Source organism: Pavona decussata, unplaced genomic scaffold, assembly GCF_977016875.1.
Source record: "Pavona decussata unplaced genomic scaffold, jaPavDecu1.1 SCAFFOLD_127, whole genome shotgun sequence".
Classification (NCBI taxonomy): Eukaryota; Metazoa; Cnidaria; class Anthozoa; order Scleractinia; family Agariciidae; genus Pavona; species Pavona decussata.
Window position 1 is genome coordinate 2,286,425 of NW_028145541.1, and position 22,348 is coordinate 2,308,772.

At 38.3% G+C, this 22,348-nt stretch overlaps 2 protein-coding genes across 3 annotated transcripts in view; one reads left to right on the top strand and one right to left on the bottom strand.

Moving 5' to 3' along the window:
• The first annotated feature begins 262 nt into the window (after positions 1-262).
• On the top strand, positions 263-7,209 carry LOC146469198 (neuromacin-like protein). Its single transcript, XM_085123866.1, has 5 exons — positions 263-313; positions 1,941-1,997; positions 4,175-4,259; positions 5,527-5,608; positions 6,930-7,209. The coding sequence occupies exons 2-5, from the start codon at positions 1,995-1,997 to the stop codon at positions 7,063-7,065; spliced, it is 306 nt and encodes a 101-aa protein (XP_084979992.1). The 5' UTR covers positions 263-313; positions 1,941-1,994; the 3' UTR covers positions 7,066-7,209.
• Positions 7,210-7,548: 339 nt separating this feature from the next.
• LOC146469199 (protein maelstrom homolog) overlaps positions 7,549-22,348 on the bottom strand; it is a 53,495-nt gene continuing 38,695 nt past the window's right edge. Inside the window, exons 1-12 of one of the 2 annotated variants that reach the window (XM_085123846.1) lie at positions 20,867-21,089; positions 17,726-17,842; positions 16,835-16,919; positions 16,370-16,516; positions 15,173-15,214; positions 14,758-14,888; positions 14,603-14,657; positions 13,394-13,553; positions 12,567-12,629; positions 10,363-10,589; positions 9,315-9,572; positions 7,549-8,838 (exon numbers count right to left, since the gene is read on the bottom strand). In XM_085123846.1, the coding sequence (XP_084979972.1) occupies positions 8,573-8,838; positions 9,315-9,572; positions 10,363-10,589; positions 12,567-12,629; positions 13,394-13,553; positions 14,603-14,657; positions 14,758-14,888; positions 15,173-15,214; positions 16,370-16,516; positions 16,835-16,919; positions 17,726-17,842; positions 20,867-21,010 (1,695 nt within the window). In that variant the 5' untranslated portion in view covers positions 21,011-21,089 and the 3' untranslated portion in view covers positions 7,549-8,572. Of the gene's footprint in view, positions 8,839-9,314; positions 9,573-10,362; positions 10,590-12,566; positions 12,630-13,393; positions 13,554-14,602; positions 14,658-14,757; positions 14,889-15,172; positions 15,215-16,369; positions 16,517-16,834; positions 16,920-17,725; positions 17,843-20,866; positions 21,090-22,348 lie in introns of those variants that run through there. The other variant, XM_085123847.1, reaches the window with a different exon arrangement.

Here is a 22,348-nt window from a genome sequence, read left to right on the forward strand (position 1 = left end):
CCAGCCTGCAAAATACGTGGGCCCTCCCCTCCCTGATCTACAAACTCGAATAACACAGCCAAGTGGCCGGAAACAGGCAACTGGGAAAAACTTCAAAAAAACTTATACTTCAGCCCTGTACCCTTCCCTGCCCCCTCCCTCTTCATCCTACCCCCTCCCCCACCCCACCAAATCGTCAGTTCCGAAAGTGAAATCCCGGTAAAAGAGATTTGATATCTGGCCAAGCATTTCTACATATAAGGAAATCAACTTCCGCGTTCGATTTGAGAACGAGAAAGGATCGAAACCACTGAGTCACACCACTTACCAAGGAAAAAAATAGGCACTCGAAGGAGTGCATGTGGTTTCAGCTACCATAATAAAAAGTTATTGCCTGTGTTCGAGTGACCCTCAAAAGTCATTGTAAGAAAATGAAAAGGAATCTCTTCAAAGATCAATAAATTATGTGTGACTGTTACATTTACTGTAGGTTTTTTGTCTGCTTTATTAACTCCGTTTTGTGCATTAATGAAAAAGTTACAAAGCTGGGGTGTTACTTCGGTAGGTGTATGTTATATGTTAGTGGGGTTGCAAATTTGTAGGGAGATTATTTTCCAAATGAAAAAGGGGAATTTTTAGACTGCCATTATAGGCATCTCTTTAGCAATCACAAGTTTTGTGTATAACTATGCAGGTTTCAAACTATGATCTGTAGCAAAGTCAGCGACCAAAGGAATTCTAAACATGCGGTCCATTTTAAATCAGCCAATCGATGCTTCGGGCCCGTGCAACGATTGTAGAATATTGCAGTAAGAAAAGAAAAAATTCAGAGGGGTAAATGAACAGCTCTAGTCAGTGCCAAAATTGTGCAGCCTAATTTGATCGTGTTGTCATATGGGCGAATTTGGTATGCGCTGGAGGATTTCGGTTTGTTTACACTTTAACACACAGGGGACAGTAATAGATATGGTTTGGCTCTCCCATGGTTCGCATGGTGAAGAAGTTCCGTTAGGATCAAGACACACAGATAAACAGACAATAAGCTTTCTTAATTGAAAATTTTATTCAGACAGACCCGTGTTCACCCTTGAAAAGCAAATACGTTCAATTTTCGCCTCGAATGAAGGCTACGTGATCCAAGCGCACCGCGAGTCACTAAAGCAGAGGGTCGTACAGGGGGGGTCTCTTGCACGGTTCACGAACAGAAAAAATAGCAAATCACGGATCACAGAAATGAAAATTTCGTTTTCAAGCTCTTCACGGGTCACGCAAAACCTTCAGGTCACGGATTACGAAGAATAATTTATTACATTCACGTTTCACGGGAAATAAAATCAGCTAATCACGCATCACGAAAATACCCCTGTACGACCCTCAAAGCACAATTTCTCGATTCTATTAAACTGAGTACGTTTTTCGAAAATTTCGCCAAAGCTATTTGAAATATGACAAATCGATCAATTTAACATAAAGCATGATAAAATCCAAATTCAAACCTGTAGTATTTGTGGATTGTCAGGAGCACACAAAAATTTCCGAGAACGTCTACAGCTCATGTGATGATTTGCAGATCTTGTTTGCGATCGCACGTGTTTCGCCTTGACACGATCTCGAACAGGAAATTCTTCGCTATGAACTCACTGGTTTCCTCTTTTTAAGCAGCCGAGTGTTCCTTAGAAGTTGCTCTTTTGATTTACGGTATTGAAAGCCTGTGTTTTCCTTCCAAGAACCACAAACGGCCACCTTGAAAATCCACGCAATAGAGATGCGGCAGCCATTTTGAATTGAATACAAGGATCTTCCGTACGAATAAAGCCGACTGAGACTCGTAAACCTGTCATGGTGAACGTTCGGCATTCCGAACCTTTACGGAAAATGGACTTACTTACTTACTTTCTTACTTACTTACTTACACTACACGATGACAATGTAGGTTTCAGCTTCTACAAAGCTGAAACCACAAAAATTGGAGCCTGCAGTGTACCTCTTTAGTAGCAGACATATTTGAGAAACCCATGGTAAGATAAGTTATTTAATTCAGTTTTGCTTTACACTTCTTTCGTTGGTGAGTTTTAAATTCTATTCGTAAAGTCTCTCGGTCGATCAAATGATTGCCTAGGCGCAGATTTCACTTTCAGTTGTTCAGCAGGCGGAACTGTACATAACTGCAACTTTAGATTGTTTATCACATCTGGTCCATCTGTGCACGACATCCAATTTTCTATTCACCCCATCGGTAGTCACAGTTCTTTCTTGGTAGATGAGGCAGAGCTGATGATCACGCGAGCGACGGAACTGAACAATTTAGTCAAGGAGAGTTCTTCGCTCAGGGGGTGGTGGTTCGCTTGCTCGCGTTCATCTCGATCAGAAATTCAAAGCGGGAGAGACTCAAGAGGGCGTACAACTGCTTCACTTTTGTTTCGTTTTTTTTTCTTTTTTTTTGCTCTTTCTCCAGGAGGCTTTCGTTCGTTTCTTGCACGACACTGCTCTGACTAATACTAGCTCAGTCGCTGCCCATCCCTGCGTGCAATCAGTCATGCTGATATCAATTTCAAATTGTTTCAACCTCACCAACTTACAGCTTTGGTTTTTCAAAAGTTGTTTCATCCCGGCGAAGCCTTTCGCTGGAATAAAACAACTGACGAATGCAAGCTCCAAATGCATGCTCTCAACAATTTTGCTATACAGATCAGTAACGAAAGAAAAAACAATTGGTGTGCCGAAGAAGTGAAATCGAAAACTCCCCATTTCCCCCCACTTCTCCGAGTAATCATGGTGCCAATTGAATCAGAAGAATCCTGGTTATTACTGGGACATAAGCAAAAGCAAAAGAAATATGAACGCGTTCGGCGAGTTCTTCTTGTACTTATGCTTATACAGCAGTTTTCACTAATGAGAACGGGGACGACATAAGTACAAGCGCAGGGAAGTCATCTGTTTCGCCCCCATCTTGCTTAACATTGAGGGGAGCTGGTGTTGCAATCTCGTTCCCAGAGCCCACGTGTCTTTTGGTCAGCGCCAAGACTTGGCGCTGACCAAAAGACACGTGGGCTCTGGGAACGAGATTGCTGGTGTCGAGAATAGGCCATTTTCATGATGGCGTCATTTTACTACAACTACCAGAATTCATTTCGTTTTCCTTTTCAAATTCAAATTTTGTAATCCCAGTGGACAGCAAAGAACAATAGCTTTAATTACCATGAGAAAACAAAAACCAGAAGGATTCTGGTAGTTGTAGTAAAATGAGGCCATAGTGAAAATGTCCTATTTCGTCAAGAAATGGTTTTCTGCGCGCGCGTGATCGGTTATCGCGCGCGTCGGTCCTTAATTTTTCTTACGGTAGCTAGTGCCAGTCTCGCTTATCTTTGTGTATGCTTATGTCCTAGTGAAAACCAGCTCAAGTTAATTATTTTTGTCAGTAGTGTCGAAGTGTTGAACCCGAGGTTTTCGCGGTTGAACGATACAACAAATTACAGCCAACATTCAGTTTCGGTGCTTATGAAAGCGCTAACTGATAACGAAAATTAAATATTCTTACACCATTACCTTTTTTGATTAGAAGATAGATAAATTTATCTCAGTGGCAAGCAGTGATGACTTTTTTTGAAGGTTATTTGAGCTCTTAAATGTCCTGTAAACACAAGTAAAGATCACCCGTATCTAAAATAAAAAATGAAGGCTGGCCAAAACTTGAGTCAGGGGTTCGAAATGCGCTACTTCTGGTGCAAGCTATTCTCATTCTTGGAAACTACAAGGAGAATCGTGAGAGAGCGGCAGACAGCTTTATAATTAATTTGAGGACAAGAATACTAAGAATGCATCCGATATCCAAACATAACGGAGATTGAGAGAAACGCCAAACCAGCTTTTAAGAAACAGGGCTGTTAATTATTTTTCTAATAAAAATTCTCAATCTAAATTTCAAGGTCTTACCCGGAAGTCTCCCATAGATAGGGTATTCAACCGGTACATCTGGAAGTTCATAGGTTCCATTCCCGTTGCGGGACTCGAAATTTACTTTTTTCGACTAAGTTCTAACGGTTTCAAAGTTAATTTTCTTTAATTCTACATAACATTAATGCAAGGAACAGGAATAAAGAGTTTACGCACTGATATCATACTTAACAAAAGATATCATGCATTTAAAGTACGTAATCTTAGAGATAACCTTCTTTTTTTTTGTATATTTTGCTAGGCTTTTGGTCGTGCAACCAAGATCCTGCTTGTTTTATTAGCAGCCTGTGCCATTTTGGACGTCCCAGTGGCTGACGGATTCTTCAGTAAGTTGTTTTGCCTCCCCCGCTTAAAACTGTCTGTTTTAAAGCTAATACTTTCCGATCCTCATTCGGGGTTGACCATACCCGATTTACTTGCCCGGAGCTGTAAGTGGTTCATTGCGCTGTTTACATTTGCTGTAATTGGGTCATACTCCGAATAGAGTTATTACTTAGGTTTAATTTTACAATACTCAACTGAAAACCGCTTTGATCACATGCAACCATTACTGAGCGAGATTCCATAACTTTAGTTTTTGTAGTAGTATCCAACGCTTCGCTTGACATTACCGCCCTCAGAAATTTGGATTAAACTGTAAAGAAAAACGCGCGTTTCTCTAGCGAAGGGTGACCTTAAACTTTAGCAGCACTAACTTAAGGCTTTTATTTTCGTAAGGGCAACTACGTCCTTAAAAGTGAGTGACAAAGGCCAGCTAGCATTTTCGGAAAGCCATAAACAGCTCGCAAATTCGGGGAATTAGATTTTTAGTTCCCTAAAAATCTTGGTGATTTTAATTTTGAGCTCAGAAAGAATCACAACAGATCTTAATGTGTTAGCTTTTACTAGTTATAGGGAGCACCCAGGGGTTTATTTCGGCGGATATCTGTGAAGATGGCCTTAATCGCAGCTGAAATTCGGATTTAGTCGTAAAGACTGAAAATCTACAGCTCTTTTTGGCAAAATTGTAGCTCAAAATTTTGTTAACACTGAAAAACATTTTTTCCGTTTTCGAAGGGGCAAATATGTCGTTTAAAATACGAAGGGGAGGTCAGCTAGCATTTCGTACAGCCAACCACATCATTGTCAATTCAGGGAATAAAATTCTATTCCCTAAAACTTTCTGTAACTTAAATTTTCAGCTGAAGTATCCAAACAGATCAATATGTATTAGCTTATCAAATACACAAGCACTCACTGGGGGTTTCAGGGTCTTTATTGCTAAGACCAACGCACGCGAAATTCCTAAAATAAAATTGATTACATGTAATGCAAAAACTCGCTGCTCGCTGGGTCGCGACAATCGCTACGAATGACTTCACTTGCGGTACCGCAGCTTATATGATTATATGGGCAGGGCTAGACTGACATTTCCGCCTTGGTATTTAATCATGATAAACAAGTCTATCATACACACAGATATGCCTTTAAAAGGACACAACTGAGAAAGATCTGGAAATAAAGGAGACAATCAGTACTTGAAGTATTTTGTTTATATGTTGTCGTTAGGCGTCCCTGTGTATTGACTGACGAAAAATAAATGTTATATTTCAGACGGATGTTGGGATACCTGGAGCAGGTGCTCGAAATGGAGCAGTGCCGGGACTGGAAAAATCTGGCAAGGCTGTGACCCCAGGTAAATCTTCCCGCTTCCTTTTCATCCCGAAAATAGCGGCTTTTTCTCGCTTTTGATCCATATCATTTATAAAGACACTCAGCTTGAGCCTTAAACGCCTGGAAAATTTGTCAAACTGCTTTAAATTGAAAGGACTTGTCTCGGAAGGTAACCCTATGAAACAGTGTTTGTCTCTTTCTTGTTTATTATTTCCTTCAATCGTTCCAAAGTTGATAAAGGGACTGGGCCCTAGTTTACACTTAGCACATTAATTGTTCAAATTGCGTTATATGAAGGAATGAACCCCATCGCCAGAAAGATCACAAAACAAATAGGCCTTATCACGGTTTTCGACGCCATTTTGACGAGTAGGCAAACAGGCTTGAAATAACAGTGTTTGTATGGAAATCCGATGTCAAATAACTTTCATAAAACATCGCTTCTGAAAAATTCATGAATCGGAAACTTTTGGCAGTAGGAAAAGGATTTTAAGAAAAAAATTGGAGGGATGTAGCAGTGCCTGAAAGCGTCCAGGCGTGTTTTGAACTTTCCATGCATTTCCCTGCATTTTTTTCCCGCGAACTATTTTTAATAGCAGTTCACGGCTGGTTCGCTTTACAGACAAATGTATGGAAAGTTCAAAACACGACTGGACGCTCCCTGGCACAGCTACATCCTTCCAATTTGTTTTCTTAAAGTCCTTTTCCTAGTGCCAAAAGTTTCCAATTCATGAATTTTTCAGAAACGATGTTTTATGAAAATTGTTGACATCGGATTTCCATACTAACACTGTTATTTCAAGCCTGTTTGCCTACTCGTCAAAATGGCGTCGAAAACCGTGATAAGGCCTATTGGTAAGTTAACCAAGTTTGGTTATGTTTCATTGCGTATTATCCAGGCTGTGACCTGTCAAAGGTCGTACAAGATTCTCGGTTTGGTCTCTGTCATGTCGCTGTCGTGTTCAGTTTTCTAGGCAGTCCAATCAGTCTTGCAGAAATTTGAGTCAAATTCCATACAAATGTTTCTAATTTTGAGATGGCGTCCCCCAAATCTCCTTTCCCCCCCCCCCCCCCCCCCGATTTTTGAAGGCTTTCTACACGTTTGCAATCTAACGACAGAACCTCAAACTTGGTAAACTGAGTAATTTTAATGCGATCTTTCTCGTGATAGACTCCTCGTCACCAGTCTCTGTATCTTGTACACAGCACTATAGCATGTCACCTTCATGCTCAAATCGCTCCCACAAAATAAGAATGTTCAGCCTCCGCTGCCAAATCTAATAGACGTTCTTATAAGAAAAAAAAAGGAGTATATTCACAGCTCTGTAATTTAAATACTACAGGTGCAAATGTATTGGGCGTAGTGGTGGCCAATGTGTCCTGACCAGAAGCGAGTGTCCCCTCAGCAAAATGGCGTGGCAGTGCCGCTGTTATGGATCGTACGGCAATCCAAAGCCGGGCAAATGGTGCGGATTTTAATCCCCCGTGTCTCAAGGCAGCGCTATATTTGAGACGCCTAACTACCCACGATTAACAGATGAAACAAACTGTAAAGCAAACTAATAGTGATAAAGGAACACTGATGATATGATTTTGGTATAATAAAACAGCGCGCTCAAATGACTTTCATGTATTTTTCTTAGAGGTGGTAGGGGAGAGTGAAGACCTTTCTGCAGGAGCCTGCTGTTTGCTATTTCTACGTCTACCCTAAGCTAGACTTTCGTATTCTTTGACTTTCTTTTACCGGTTTAAGAGGGACCCTCCGCGCTTCACCCGAGAACCTTGTGCTCGCTTTTTTTTCTATTCATCTCCGTACTGCTTCTCGAGTTAAAGTAAAGAGTGACCATTTGTGGTAAGTTTAGTCTATCTTATGCCGCATTGGCGCCCTGTTCTACCATACAATGGAAAGCCAGCTACAAGAGGTTAGGAATTTTCATGTTTCAATGGTTCGCCCATTCATCATCATCATCATCATCATCATCATCATCATCTTTATTTATACACGAAGTGCCAAAGCTTGTTTTTCTTCTTTGGTTCTTGGCGCAATTAGCTCGACTTCCAAAATGGACTTCGTAGTAACCTAATCAAATGGATCCTGCACAAATGTACCTTACGCATTAACAGGTAAAAACGAGGCATGCCATATCTTTGCTTAAACTGAACTGTGCCACTGACATGACGCTACAGAAAGCAAACTTAAGACTGGTTTATTCTAACTTCCAGGAAACCTTAAAATTGTACGAGAACGTAAAACAATGATGAGCAAAGTCCGGTAACTTAATTTCAGCGTGTGGGGAGGGGAAGGGAGAGAAATCCCAAAAGCAGCAGGGCAGGGGGGGGGGGGGGGATGGTTACTGATTTGAAGGGTGTGGGAATTGGGGGATTCAAAATCCTGGTTCCTCCCCCTTCCCCCTTCCCCCGTCCCCTGCCTCCTCTAACTTTCAATAAGTTAATTAAAAGCAAAATGGTAAAGAATTCAGCTATTAATACTCAGTCGAACCTCTACTAACAGCCACCTTACCACTACGGCCATATTTTCTTATCCCAACTTGTCATTTATTCACATAAATATTGCAAGTGACCTCCGCTCTACAACGATGGGATAACTCTGACTGAAGGTGGCCCCATTGTAGAGAATTTCTACGGTAATAAGCTCTGTGGTGACTGTATATTCCACTCGGCTCATCAGCTCATATCCTGAGCTGTTGTTTTGTAGCAAGCCAAAAGTTTATTTACAAACTGATAATAAGAATTTGCAAAATCATTATCATTCCAATCATTTAAATTGATATATTAATAACATATGTCCATCTTCACAGATAATTGATAACTGGGCAACTGCAACTAATGTAACTTGAAACTCAACAACGTTCATAGTGTTCAGGATACACAATGGTGTTCCTAACCAGTAACAGAAATAAATATGTATTGCATCATTAAGTTCCAAAGAAAACTAAAATTAACATGAAGCTTGAAAACGTCACTGTCAGCCATTCAAATTTAAACCATTCATCTGAGAGGCAACGCCTCTCCCTCCTTGCCACAACTGCATCTGCCAGGCAGGAGGAGGCATAGGGGCTTGTCCTGGTGCAGGTGGATTCATTGCCCCTGCATACACTTTGGGTCTGGTGGCAGGGGCTCTTAACCCTCGTCCAGCTGGGCGTGGTCGCGGTTCTGTTCTTGCCCATGCTGGGATGCTGTCTGCAGACGCTGTACCAGGCTCTGATGCAGCAACACTGCTCCAAGATGTATCTGATGAAAGAAACATATCCCCGCAAGATGATGAGATTAATGACCAATGATAATAGTTTGATATTCAGTGTCTACACTGAAGTTAAATCTGTAATACTAGAATGCCACCTGTTACTAATTTTTGAAAACTTTTTTTACTATAAATGAAGGGATTCTTGTATAAGGGCTGTATATAGCTTTTCTGGTGAAACTATTATTATTATTTTTTTTTGCGGGATCTCACTATGGACTTGTTTTGACACAAAGAATGCCATTCTGTGATTTTTTGTCCGAAATCGTTTTTTCACTATTTCATTACTACAAAGTGCAGATCTTTACAACAAAGTTTTGTTGGCAAAAATTCATATAAATTAAACATTCGCATTGTGTATCAATTGACATAATTAATTAGTGTTTTAAGGGTTAATTGCCACTGAAACCTAAATAATCCTTAGCCTATTTACTGGACTGTGCTGTTAGTTTTCATCAAAGCTCACCTTGGTTGCTCCCAGGAAGGTTTGGTCGTCGGAGAGGTTGATTGGGTTGAACGCCGCGCCCTCGTCCACGGCCTCTGCCTGCGCTAAATCCAGAAGAAGGTTGTGGAGGACGAGATGCCTTTGGTGGATTCTGCCAAGCGGCGGCGGCTGCTGCCTGTGGTGGTGCACACCGATCATATTCACTGTCATCATCATCTGTACTGTGGAGACTCTGCTGATCATAAGTGGGGCCAGATCGAGTGTATCCACTTGGAGAACCTTAAATGAAAACACAGAAAATCAAGGATTATTCTTGTCATCAGACATTTTGCTGAGAAGCGGTGTGTCACGTCATTTTTTTAAATTAGGAAACTAAAATTTAGTCTATACCCAGAAACGAGTGCGTTTGTAATGAGGATTAATTCTGCTATGTTGTTTTTTTTTTCTTTTCTCTGCCTCTTTCTTTTTGTGTAAATGTGTATTATTAGTAGTGTAGGTGTTCTGGAGTAAGCTCTATAAGCTTGAACATAAACGGCTGAATTGTTCTGATGTTGTTCCCATACAAACCTGGGCCGGGTTGTTTGAAAGCCGATTAACGCTAATCCATAATTAGAAGTTAATTGGCACTTTCATCGTGCTCGTTTAAAATGGTTTTAAAGGCTAATTTCAAGGTAAAAGTACAGAAAAGTCTAAGTAAAAACTGAGGGCCAAAAATCTTTTTGAAGAATCATTGTTGATTAGTAATAATTTACCAAAATTTGAGTCAAAGTTTCTGTTAATCCAGGATTAGCTTAATCGGGCTTTGAACAACTGGGCCCTGACGTACTTCCAAGACAAATCTAATTAGTAAGAACAACTTGCACAATGTTTGACATCTAAATATGTTTATCTTAAACCACCAATAAAAATATTGTTAAATTGGAAGTTATGTATCAAAAAATTCAAAGATCTCTGGCACCTCATGAGAATAGACGCTTCAAATGGGGCTCACAGCTGCACCCTTGTGGGAAAATATTTATTTCAAGGCTAAAGTTGGAAATGCAAATACACTCTGGTCGTGACCTTGTACCTTGATTACTTGTTCCTGTATTGTGGTAGCGATAGTCTCTGGCAGCAAAGGGTCCATTATCTTCCATAGGTCTTCTTAAGCCTCTAGGTAGTGAATCCTCCTGTAAAGGCCGGCTGTTCTCTGGTGCCTTGATTACAGTACAAAAGGATCCTTCAGGTCTTTCTGGTAAATGCTTTGGTGTCAGAGGAATGCCGTAAACTGAACACAGGAAATCTGACATGCAGTAGCTGGAGAGAGGATAAGTAGTTTAAAGTCAGTGACACATTAGATGATTTTATACACCGATCAACTTCGTGGCTGTTCATCGTTTTAAAGAATGATGTAATAAAATCCCACAAACTGATTGACTGAATTTAGTTGATGAATTTCCAGTTCAACAAGTGTTTAAAATCTTATAATTTAATTGACAATATCCGACGCACCAGATATTGTTAATTTTGTATGCCAATAGCGCTGTGCACTATTACTAAAAATAGATTTTGTCACATGAGATCCCATGAGACCCCCCGCACAGACCCAGACAAACATTGGGATGTGATAAAGGAAAATGTATGACCGAGTACTGCCGTAGCAACACCAAAAAGCGAAAAACTTGGTGAAATTGCGCAGTTAGCATCCAAGACGGACCGAAATGGTAACCACCAAACACTGCTGTTGGGGTGAATGCAAAACAGACGTGAGGTATCCTGACAAGTGGCCGAAATCCCTCAAAGAGGTTGAGCAACCAGGGAAGAAAGTATTCATTCCATTTCCGAAACCAACACAAGATACCGCGAAGTGCGCGCAAGCGTTGGCTAGCTGCTTGTTCGCGGGATTTCTTTACGGAGAAAAACATAACCAGTGTACAAAGGAAAGAAGATAGGCCTGCGCGACTCCCACTCGCGTGTTTTAGCCATGTTCAGTTATAGTTTCGCTATAACGAGTACGTCTTTTAAGGAACGCCCTCTCTTGTATGAGCGGCGCTACCTGTAAATTTTCTTTTAGCGCTGCATTTTCTTCTTATTAAATGCCATTTATGATTTGGAGGATTTGCGCGATAGTAACTGAACAAAGCCACGTGCTTAAATGTCGCATCTTTTGTATTTTTATCTCAAAGGTCATGTCTGGGTTTTGTGTTCTATCTAATTGCCAACTTGCTGTTTTTTGTGTAGCCACTGTCGTTCTTATACCGTTTGTGGCATTTGGTTCAAATCGTATCCTTACAAAGATAAAAAGAGAAGCTATACTGCCGCAAGACACTGATTTTAGTGTGTCTTGCGGCAGTAGAGCCTCTCTTTTTATCGTTGTAAGGATAGGATTTGAACCGTGTAATAATCATTATCTTGCAGGTTTTGTATTGCCAGGCCCGCTATTTGCTTTTGTGGCAAGACGTTGTGTTACTTATCACGGTTATTTTTCTCTTGATCCTTTCTTTAGCATTGTAGCTTCTTTAAAAGCTCTACAATGCCTTAATTTGAGGGCTAAAGGCCGCTTTAGTTACGGCTGTGTTTTTGTTATCGCTCCGCTGCGCTCTGTAACTGTGAGGTTTGAGTTTTTGTTGCGGGAGCTTAGTATTTTCCTCCTGTGTTTTGATTACACCTTAGCTAGACTGATTACTGAGGCAATTCTTCTATGTTGCTTTGGCCAGGGGCTGCTACGAGTCCTTCAGCCGTTAGTAAATTCTGTGGCATTTTAGGCAATGGTCAGGCATTACCGCGGTTTCGATCCTAATCTTGTGGATCTCTTCAGTTGCAGCTTCCTGAGAAATGATAGAGATGCGTTGTCGCGTTTACTGCTTAATTTCAAGCCCCTGCACTTTAACCACCGTTTTAGTTGCTCCGACTGTGTATTCCTCTGGTTCTCTTTCGAATTTAGAGCCAGGAACGTCGTCTTCGTCGATTAAAACCGTTAAAGATCGAAGCGAACTGCTCGCCATTCACATATTCTTCCCTACATCTCTTACAGAATTCGACCTCGTTTGTCTGAGTCTCGACGGGGTGTGAAATCTCATGACGTCATTAGTGCACAGCGCTACTGTGCAGATGGGATAAAAATCACCACTGCAGTACTAGGAACACTAGGTGATTTTGCTGATTACATGTAAGTAATCAGCGAAAAATTAAAATGTTTAAATAGACACAGCTTTCATGATGACTTTTAGATAAATCATACCTATACACACTGAAACATTGTACTAAATATGTTAAATAATTATTTTTTCTTACCAGTAACGCTGAACTGTCCCCAGAGCACAAAACTTCACCTCACGTTTTTCATGCCAATCACATCTAAAGAACAAAATAGAATGTACATTATTATTATTATCTAGAAATGACCCAGTTTTCAATAATAATAATAATAATAATATCATAAGTACGGTAAGTAAATTATGATCATCCGGGTGAGTCTAGTCAGGAGAAGGACTGTTTGTGGTGACTTTGACTGACGTTTCGACAACCTGAGCGGAAGTCATCTTCAGAGTCAAGTGAATTGTGGAACGTCAGTAGGTGGTATATACGTCTCTGGTTGTTAACCTGATTGGTCAAGGAAGTCCAGATGTTATTGGTCGTTTGTCAGTAAGCCGTGATGTTATTGGCTGTGAAGACTGTAAAAAGTGTTTGGTGCGTTTCGATCCGTCTTTTGTTAGTCAAAAATTCTGTGGGTCTAATGTTAGTAATAATTACTAACATTAGACCCAAACGAAACAGACAAAAAATAATTATTATTTTTTGTCTGTTGCGTTGTTGTTGTCAATAAATCATTTGTAATAATAATATTATTATATACTGATAACACATTTAATAGGCTTCTAACAAATTGAACAATGAAGGTAATTTGTTATTGCATGCTGAGTTACATACACTCATAAAAAAGAGAAAACAAACAAATTTAGTATTTTTCAGAATAATGGCTTTGTGATATCACATGTACATAGACTATCCACTCATGTAAATACCATCCACTGTGCTTATCTTTACCAATGAACGCCAAAATACATTACTCTTGTATGTGTGGCCTTAAAAATAAATATGTGATATTCCTCAGAACTAACCTCGTGTTAGGTTCATAATCAAATATTGTACTGGAGATAAGCTCTGTCGCCTTGGATTTTGAAATTCCCATGGTACTGCCTGACTCGGCAGTGAAGTGTGCATGTAAGTCACATACCAGCCCCTCCAGCTCATACACCTTCTTTAACTTGTTTGGCATCTCTGAAATCAAAACAGGTACAAGATAAAATTTGCTGGCCTGGCTATTGGAAAACAGTAAGACATTTTTCAAGGATTATCGAAAAATTTTTACCGACCAAAGTTATTTTTGACAAGGCTCAAGAGATACTGTAACTACTCATTGTACCATCAATTGTCTGCTTATCTTGTTGTTGCTATTGCTCCATTTTTAAAAGGTTATAACACAGGGAACAATCATTTTTCAAGGTTCACATAAGCAGTAATTGTCCCCTTGACTTGTGTTCTACTTTTAATTAACTATCAGTCAAAACTTCTACCACTGATAGACAAGTTCATAAGGTCGGTGCCTACTAATAAAGAAGTATTTTTGTGTGGTTTATGACTATGCGGGGAAAGCAGATCTAAGTAAGGGCTATTGAAATCCAAAAAGAAAATGGGGGGTAACCACGCATTTTTTAGAGATAATTAAGCAACAAAGATTTCTAAAAAAAAAAAAAACAACAGTAAAAAATTAATACAAAGCAATTTATGCCATTTTTTCCCCCCAAATTGAAGCTTTGTTTTCTCTGAAAAATACATGGTTACCCCCAATTTTTCTTTTGGATACCAAGAGCACTTGCTAAGTTCTGATTTCTGTGCATAGTTTTAGACCACACAAAAATATCCGTGTATTAGTAGGCACCACCCGTAGGAAACCTGAGTATCTCGAGATGCGCAGAATGTATGCGCAATAACAAAAGTAGGCACCATCCTTAGTATACTCCAATACTCAATATTTTCCACCACAAGCATCCGTTGTGATGAAAGAACATCCCAACAGCAACAAGCTTGGTTACAGTATATCTTCGAAACAACATATATTATAACAATATTTAATTATTCACGTTTAAGATTCTTTGGCCCTCTATTTTGGGACAAATTCAAGATAAAATTCAACCCAAATTTAAATCAAATTTCAAAGCCTTTTTAAAATTTAAAAAAGACTGTCAAGAATTTTCCAAGACTATAAAGAACTTGCCTTCAAGAATTCATCTGATGCAATTTGTATATTTATTATTGTCTATACCAACCTGCCTTCTTAGCCAAATACTGCAAGCAGTATTCCGTTTGCTTTGTTTCTGAAATCTATAAGGCAATCAAATAAAGAAAACAATTTGTTGTAGCTCCCATTGCTACTAACAACAATCTATTTGAAGCACTGTTGAAAAGATTCACATTTGCCTACCCGACAATAGACCGGAGGGTATATAGCTGTTTGCTCAGGATTAACAAATCTCATCAGGTCCAGCAGGATCTTACGATATGTATCCTCTTTCTTTGCCAAGCCCTCGATCGGGATCTGATGCGTTCTTTCACCTAAGAAATTAAAAATGGCAAATTACAGAATAAAAATTAATTTATTAAATGGGAATTCCAGTAGCAATATCCACGTAGTGGCCCTTCAATCACTGTTTTCAGGTTAGATTGGAATAATACTGTAGTTTTGTGGATTGAAATACCGGAGAGCCTGGAAAAAAAAAAACCCTTCGAGCAGGGACAAGAATGAACAACAAACTCTGCCCTCATAAGGCATCAACTCCTGTTTGTTAATGGGTGACTAAATAAAATTGAACAAAATAACTTTGATATATAGCACTCACTTGTACTCATGGCCGCATATCTAAGGCCTAGTTTGAGTTCACCTAAACACAAAAACAAAAGTCATTAACATCATAATTTAAATAATACTCTTACACATCAAGCTCCTGTGGCATTGCACGAAGAAATTACACGTAAATACTGGTTATAATGAATTAATGGTAATGGTTTAGAAATTAAATTCTCAAACTCGTTAATAATTCAAAAGCCAAAGACAAAGGAGATCTTGCACTGTGACGTGTTTGGATATGTGATGAAAAAAACTTGTTTTTGCATCCATAATTTCACCTTCAAAATCATTTTTTTAGAAGTTGTATCAAACACTCGTCACAATGTTTCATCACAATATCAAAAACCTCGAAGTTCGTCAAAAATACTACACTACACACCGTATTTTCAACTCTATTCTCAGTGTTTGATCTGTGATGAAATGCAGTGTCTCGTGTTTGATATATTACATAAGCAATAAACATGACAAGCTAATATACAAATGTTTAGTTATAACAAACAGTAATATGGGGCCTTAGGGAACACATGGCAAAAAAGGCCTCAATAAGTAAAACAGTAATAGCTGGTGTGCACTAATATAATAATAATAATAATAATAATAATAATAATAATAATAATAATAAATAGGGTATTAGGAGCATTCTACTAGGTCCTGGTGCATTCATAACTATGGAGAATTAGGTAAATAATTTATGTATAACGTACAATAATAATTATTGCATGTTATACATAAATTAACCTATGCCACTGCATGATATTATAAAGGAAAATACAGGGAGATGTAAAGAATCAACCATAAGAGGACACAGAAAAAATCTGAGCCCCTACTGGGATTCGAACCCACGACCCTCCGTGTTCATGGGCGAGACATTGGGTTGGAGTTACGAACTGCATCACGCAGTCACGCAGTCCATCACAAGCAACACATTAAGGCTTAACTGCATCATGCAGTCACATTAATCACAAGAAATGTCTCGCCCATGAACACGGAGTGTCGTGGGTTCGAATCCCATCTGGGGCTCAGATTTTTTCTGTGTCCTCTTATGGTTGATTCTTTACATCTCCCTGTATTTTCCTTTATACATGAATTATTTACCTAATTACATATAATACTTGGAAGATTTCAACTAAACTTACATGATTTCTGACTGTTAATATAGCATACTTTCTATGTAAAACAGTTACAAAACCTGGTGGAAGGAAGTAATGCATCCTTCGTAAGATGCCTCCATTGAGGGAGTATTCTACTGCGGCAAGTTCACAAGGAAGGTACCCATCGTCAGGAAGATCATAATAAGACATGAATCCAACCATGTAGAATGTTTCATCACAAACAGCTGAAAAGTAAAAAAATGGCAAAGATACAATGCATCATGAAATAAAATGTGATGGTATATTTCAAGCCTGGTGAATGAATGAGAATGATGTATTATTCTAGAAAGTGAAAATGCATGATGTTTGTCCCATGAACTTAGTTTAAAGGCCTTAGCTCCCATAACTTTCCTGTAGCTCAGTGGTAGAGCATCCAAACTAGTAATCGGAAGTTTTCCGAGCGGAATGCCTGTGTCACTTTCTAGAACAATACATCATTCTCATACAATGCATTATTTCATGTGGTGTTATGGTAGTGCCAAGGGACTGATTAGTCTTCTCACCTCTTCCAGGTAGCCACCCCCTCCTCACTTCCTCTCTCTCCTCTTTCCGTCGCTTCTCATTAAGACTGACTGTGTCCACACGTTTCTGTAATTAAAGGGGCAACCTCATCAATTTGTTGTGTCACTTTGAATAGCCAAAAAACATGCATTGTATTATTATCATTGAAAACATTAAAATCATCTCTGTGATGGTACCCCTTCAAGTTAAACTCAATCAATAAAATGAAGCCATTTTGTGTGAAAAGCATCTCCAACGTGCCTCGTTGTCTTTCAGAACAATTTCACGTGCTAGCTAAATGTTCGAACAAATTTGATTGCCTAATTAAGGAGATGCTTTTCATAAGAAAACTTAATCCATCCCTACACGTGCAAACAGACTCGATTCGCGCAAAGGTATTCACCTGAAGAACTTGTGATCTATTGTTAACATGCTAATTTGTAGAGACTGTAGAGTATAGAAATCAAATCTTCGCATTAATTTATCCACTTTGCCTTAAGAATGGTGTCATGATGACGCCGAAACGTCAGCTATTAACTTTAATTTTTGCTTGGTTATGTTTCAAGAAATCATTATTGATCAAAAATTAACATTGACTGAAGAAAAAGTTTAATTCGTTTGATTTTAAATAGTCATAAAAGTCTAAGATGGGCTTACACATAAGTACCAACCAATGCACAATAATATTGAAAGGTCATCTATATTTTTTCCTTAAAACACAACGCAACCTGGCCAGACATCGATCACCCAACTTGGATCAATTACTATATTGACCGGATGTTGTGGTAAGAGTGAATATATCAAATAACATAATAATTTTTATTTGAACCACAGGAGAAAGATTTATTAATAAATAAATAGGAGACCATTGTGTCGCAGTTGTTGTCACTAACCGAGAGGTATTCTCCAGTACAGTCCATTCTGTCGTTCCGAGCTGGTCTATATTTCTTGTTAGCTTTATCCTGGCGTGCCATTTCTTGATACACTTCTTTCTCATCTTCAGGTAATTCCTACAACAAAGTGTTAATTTATCAATTATATTTATTGAAGTACCTTTTCAATAAACAATATTGTCCATTGGAAATTTCAGATAGTTCAAATGTTTCAAGTTTTTAAATAGTGATAGGAAAGGTATCCATTACACCTCCTCTTTTTATATTAGAAAAACTTCTGTCATTAATCCTGAATGGGATTCATACTTCTTTTTAAGGCTGCATTCATTATGTATGCTACAGGGGGGGCAGAGGATTTTTTTTTCAGCGGCTCAGTTTTTTATATCCCCCCCCCAAGGTCCATACAAATTTTCAGAACCCCCCAAGCAATCAGCCGAAAAATGAATACCCCCCCCTCCCCCCTCACAAGAAATATCAAAATAAATATCTGTATAATAGTAAGAGACATGTTTCATAAGAACATCGAGAGAGCTTTGACTGTTTATGTCATACCTATGATGATTGAAAATGACAATGTTCTACATTTTATGGTCATATCTTTTTCTTTTTCAACCTTAATGGCTTAATTATTTGTTGTCTTGATAAGTGGCAGATATAGCAGGGGGTGCATGTGGACCCCTTTCAAACTGGTACAGAAAATTCATTGAACATTTAAGTGCATATTTGTTGTTCAATTTCATAAAACTGTGCACTGAATTACATTGTTTTCTTTTGCATTCGTTGATTTAATAAAGTTGCGCTGCTTAGACTGAGGTTGCATTAAATATTTCCATTTTAGATGTTTTACTTTCTATACTGTATCCAAACATTACATCTACAGGCCAGGCACACCACTTGAAAAACTTCAAAATAGGTACTATATATAGTCTCTCAGAATAATAGAGGTACCCTTGTTGCTTACAATCCTTGAAAGAAGCTGCTGTACTTATCTTTTTTATATTTAAACAATTTTCATATCCCCCCTTTTTTTGCTCTAAAAATTTGAGATCCCCCCCTAAAATCCTCTGCCCCCCCCTGTAGGATACATAATGAATGCAGCCTAATCTTTCATTTTCTTGCTCAACCTTAGAGGTAGGCCACTAGTCCATGACCAGTAAATATTGGGTTTGGGCTACTGAAATTAGCAACTGGATTAATCTGATAAGAAGACGTATTGGAAAGACTAGTCAAGGAAAAAAATAAACACTCTAGTGATCACAAAAAAGGAAGCAAAAAGAAAGAAAGACCGGTGTTTTTATTGCATTTCACAACAAATATAACCATTATTATAATTCAAACAAAATTTAGAGCTTGGCTACCAGATGATGCCTTTTGGCTAGTAAATTTTATGCTTCACTTGCCCAAGTACTAGTTAGTAAAGGAATTACAGTCAATCCAGGTCACGCGTGAACAGTATTTCCAAGAATGAAATGAACATTCAAATTTCTCTTTGTAATATCCGACGTGTGAATGGAATGTTGGACATTTCTCTGGAAATCCTTCCGAAAAAGACACATTAACTGAAAAAAAGATTCAAAATACCTGGGAAACAATATTTGTTATTCTTGAAATATTCAATTTTGCAATGTAGAGAAAAATTCATAGCTTTATACTGTCAATAAGCTGGGGAAATTTATATGGGAACTCTGAAATCTTGTTGGCGATTTTCAAAACTGACATGTAAATTTCAAAACTCCGTTCAAATTTCAAAAATATCGTTCATGCGTGACCTGGGTTGACTGTAAGATTGAGCATTGAACTTTGTATTGAACATGCTGTTCCAATCAATGACTTAAACCTAAAATCTGAACCAAGTGAAGCACAAATATTATACAAAATTAATGTTTCCTTTTCATCATTTGAGAGCCAAACAAAAAAACCAAGCATACATCTGGTCTTCCTTTGTTCCCCTCTTGAGCTTTAACACAAGTTATAAGCAAATCCATTGAACCAAAGTGACCACTGACCTACATTTCTAATATGATAACCAGTTTTATACCAAATAAAAGAAGAAATTTCTTGAGAATTTTTTGACGGTCAAATCGTCACTTGAACCTTTTTTCCAGCAAGACATTCAATGGACTTTATTTTATTTTAAGACGGTAGCACATGACAGTAAGGAAACTGATAACCCAGTCGCCCTTTATAGCACAAAGACCAGACCAGCACACCAGGAACTCCATGCCCTACTCTTTATGATTAGTGTCTGGGTTCATTAATTAACATCCCACAGGGTTATGAACACTGAAGTGTTGTGAGATGGGGCCTATGGTTTATCGTCCTTGTCTGAGAAGACTAGAAAGTCTAACCATTTGCAGATGTCATTACAAAGGCAGCACTTTCTCCTCAGTTATTTTAAAGACCCCGACTGTTGGTCCGGCAGGGATTTAAACCCACGACCTTCCGCACGGTAGTCCGATGCTCAACCAACCGAACCAACAGGTTGGTGGTCATTCAGTGGAACAAAACACTCGGCGGTCATTCAGTGGAACAAAACACTATTGTGTTGTTCAATGGTTACTAACAATAAACACATGCTTTACTGTTTGTTCAGCTGCCATGGGTCATAAAATTAATCATTTTATTACTGTTGAGGTATTAAGCTTACAAAGCAAAGCTCTACGTTGTGCACTTTAGTTAATTAACCATTATTGAAAAGTTCAAGTTAGTTTACTAGAGCTGAATAGAAATGAAAATAACTTTCAGTTCTAAAAATGGTAGGGAGTCTGTCCGGAAATTTGTATATCGGAAATTTACTGGAAAACCTTGAAGCACACACCTGTCCCCTTTGTATATATAAATAAAGATACACGCAGAAAAAAAGTGAGCTATCCAAATTTATCGTTCCAAATAATTTTTTCAAAGTTCGAATCCACCTCAAACATATTCCGGCAAAGCAATTCTTCTCAAATTTCCGCGAGGCATGAGCTTATCTCTTTACCGTCGCAGTTGAGGAAGGCAAAGAACTTCTTAAATGGTAATTTATCTTATGTACAGTGGAAAGCTTTAAGTACTTTATGAACTGATGTCATCCAATAAGATAATGTGTTTTTAAAACATATTGGATCGATGAAAAACCTCCATTCATTAAACAAAACCAACCTTCCAGCGCGGGCCGGCGATTTCCGCTAATGACTGCATTCCGTTTTCTAAGATGACTCCTTGCCTTTCAAGCTGGGGCCTTAGTGATACCATGAAAAAGTAAAAAGCGTTCCTAGCTTGATTGTTTTTCTTCTTGTTCGGCATTTTAATCTGTGACCAAGAACTACCACCAAAAATTATACCAATCTGTCGATCTCTCCTGTCTTCAAAGGCATCTCCAGGCCCTTCTCGGTCCAAAAAATTTTCACACAGCCCAGTCCCGCGCGTTATGTAGGTGAGGGTGCAATTTTTGCAAACAACAACAAACAAAAAACAAAAAATAAACAAATAAAAAATAAAGCAAGACAAAACAAATCAAGCAAACAAAGACGAAAACGGCAACAAAATGCAGAAGCAAAAGCTCTTAAGAATGGAGAAAGGGAATCCCAGTGCTGCTGATCTCACCCTACCCCCAAAGACTGCCCCTACCCCACCCCACTAAAATAGCAAGGTGGTGAGTCACTAGACTGCACAACTGTGCATAGAGTTTCGTGTTGGTGTTAGTCTTTATTTCCTTATTTAAAAAAGGGTCATTGAATAACATGGGATACAAGCCAATTTATACCATCTTGTCGTATAATTTCTTACAAAATAAAATCAGCGTGATCTAGCATAAATTTAATGATTATTCTTGTATATGTATAGTTTTTGTAAAACAATTTAATATTCAACTTTACACTTGCTGGACATGGGATGATAATAATCAACTTGATGCTACATGCCTCATAATTTGACCATCTCATATCCAGCTAAGCTCATGAAAAATAATTACAGTTAAGCATAAACCTTCTAAACCTTCTAGTTGTTGACCAAGCACTGCATGCAGTCATACATCAAAAACCGTCAGTAGGGTTATTGTCTTGAATCTGATGGTCACTACAGGCATCAGAATTTTAAGTTATATATCAAGCATGAGGAAGAATATTTCATCCAATTTTCAGAATTGAGAAGTGCATTGAAAAAACATGGCACAACGGAGGTGTTTTAGGAAATCGGATGAAATGTTCTTTTAAAACTGTGACACAGCTTCTCAAACCATTAGCAACTCTTGGAGTAATTTGAAGCATTAAGAGTTTACCAATATGATAATAAATATAAAGATATCATTTCCAAAGTTTTTCTTTCTTTTGTTTTCTCTTCATGAATTATTAATAAGTTTAAAAGTACAGAAACATTTCCAAAAATACTATTTTGTACAACACTTCTGAGTTGGACCATGAAAATTTTACATGTTTGTGTGATTTTCTATGTATGTAGAGTGTAATATTAACATTTCTGACTCTACTTTGTATCCATAATAAATAATTTTACTATCTTTATAATTATATAATTTTATAAATATAAAATGTGTTGATAGAAATAATGACACCACTATCATTACTTTCCTCGGAATTTAGTTTTCTTCACCCTTAGTAACCAATAGCTTGATAATTTTGAGATAAA

Excerpts from the sequence above, each read along its gene's own strand:
- LOC146469198 (XM_085123866.1), top strand. Across the intron at positions 4,260-5,526 it reads AGTGGCTGACGGATTCTTCA|ACGGATGTTGGGATACCTGG; the intron begins GTAAGTTGTTTT and ends GTTATATTTCAG. Across the intron at positions 5,609-6,929 it reads TGGCAAGGCTGTGACCCCAG|GTGCAAATGTATTGGGCGTA; the intron begins GTAAATCTTCCC and ends TAAATACTACAG.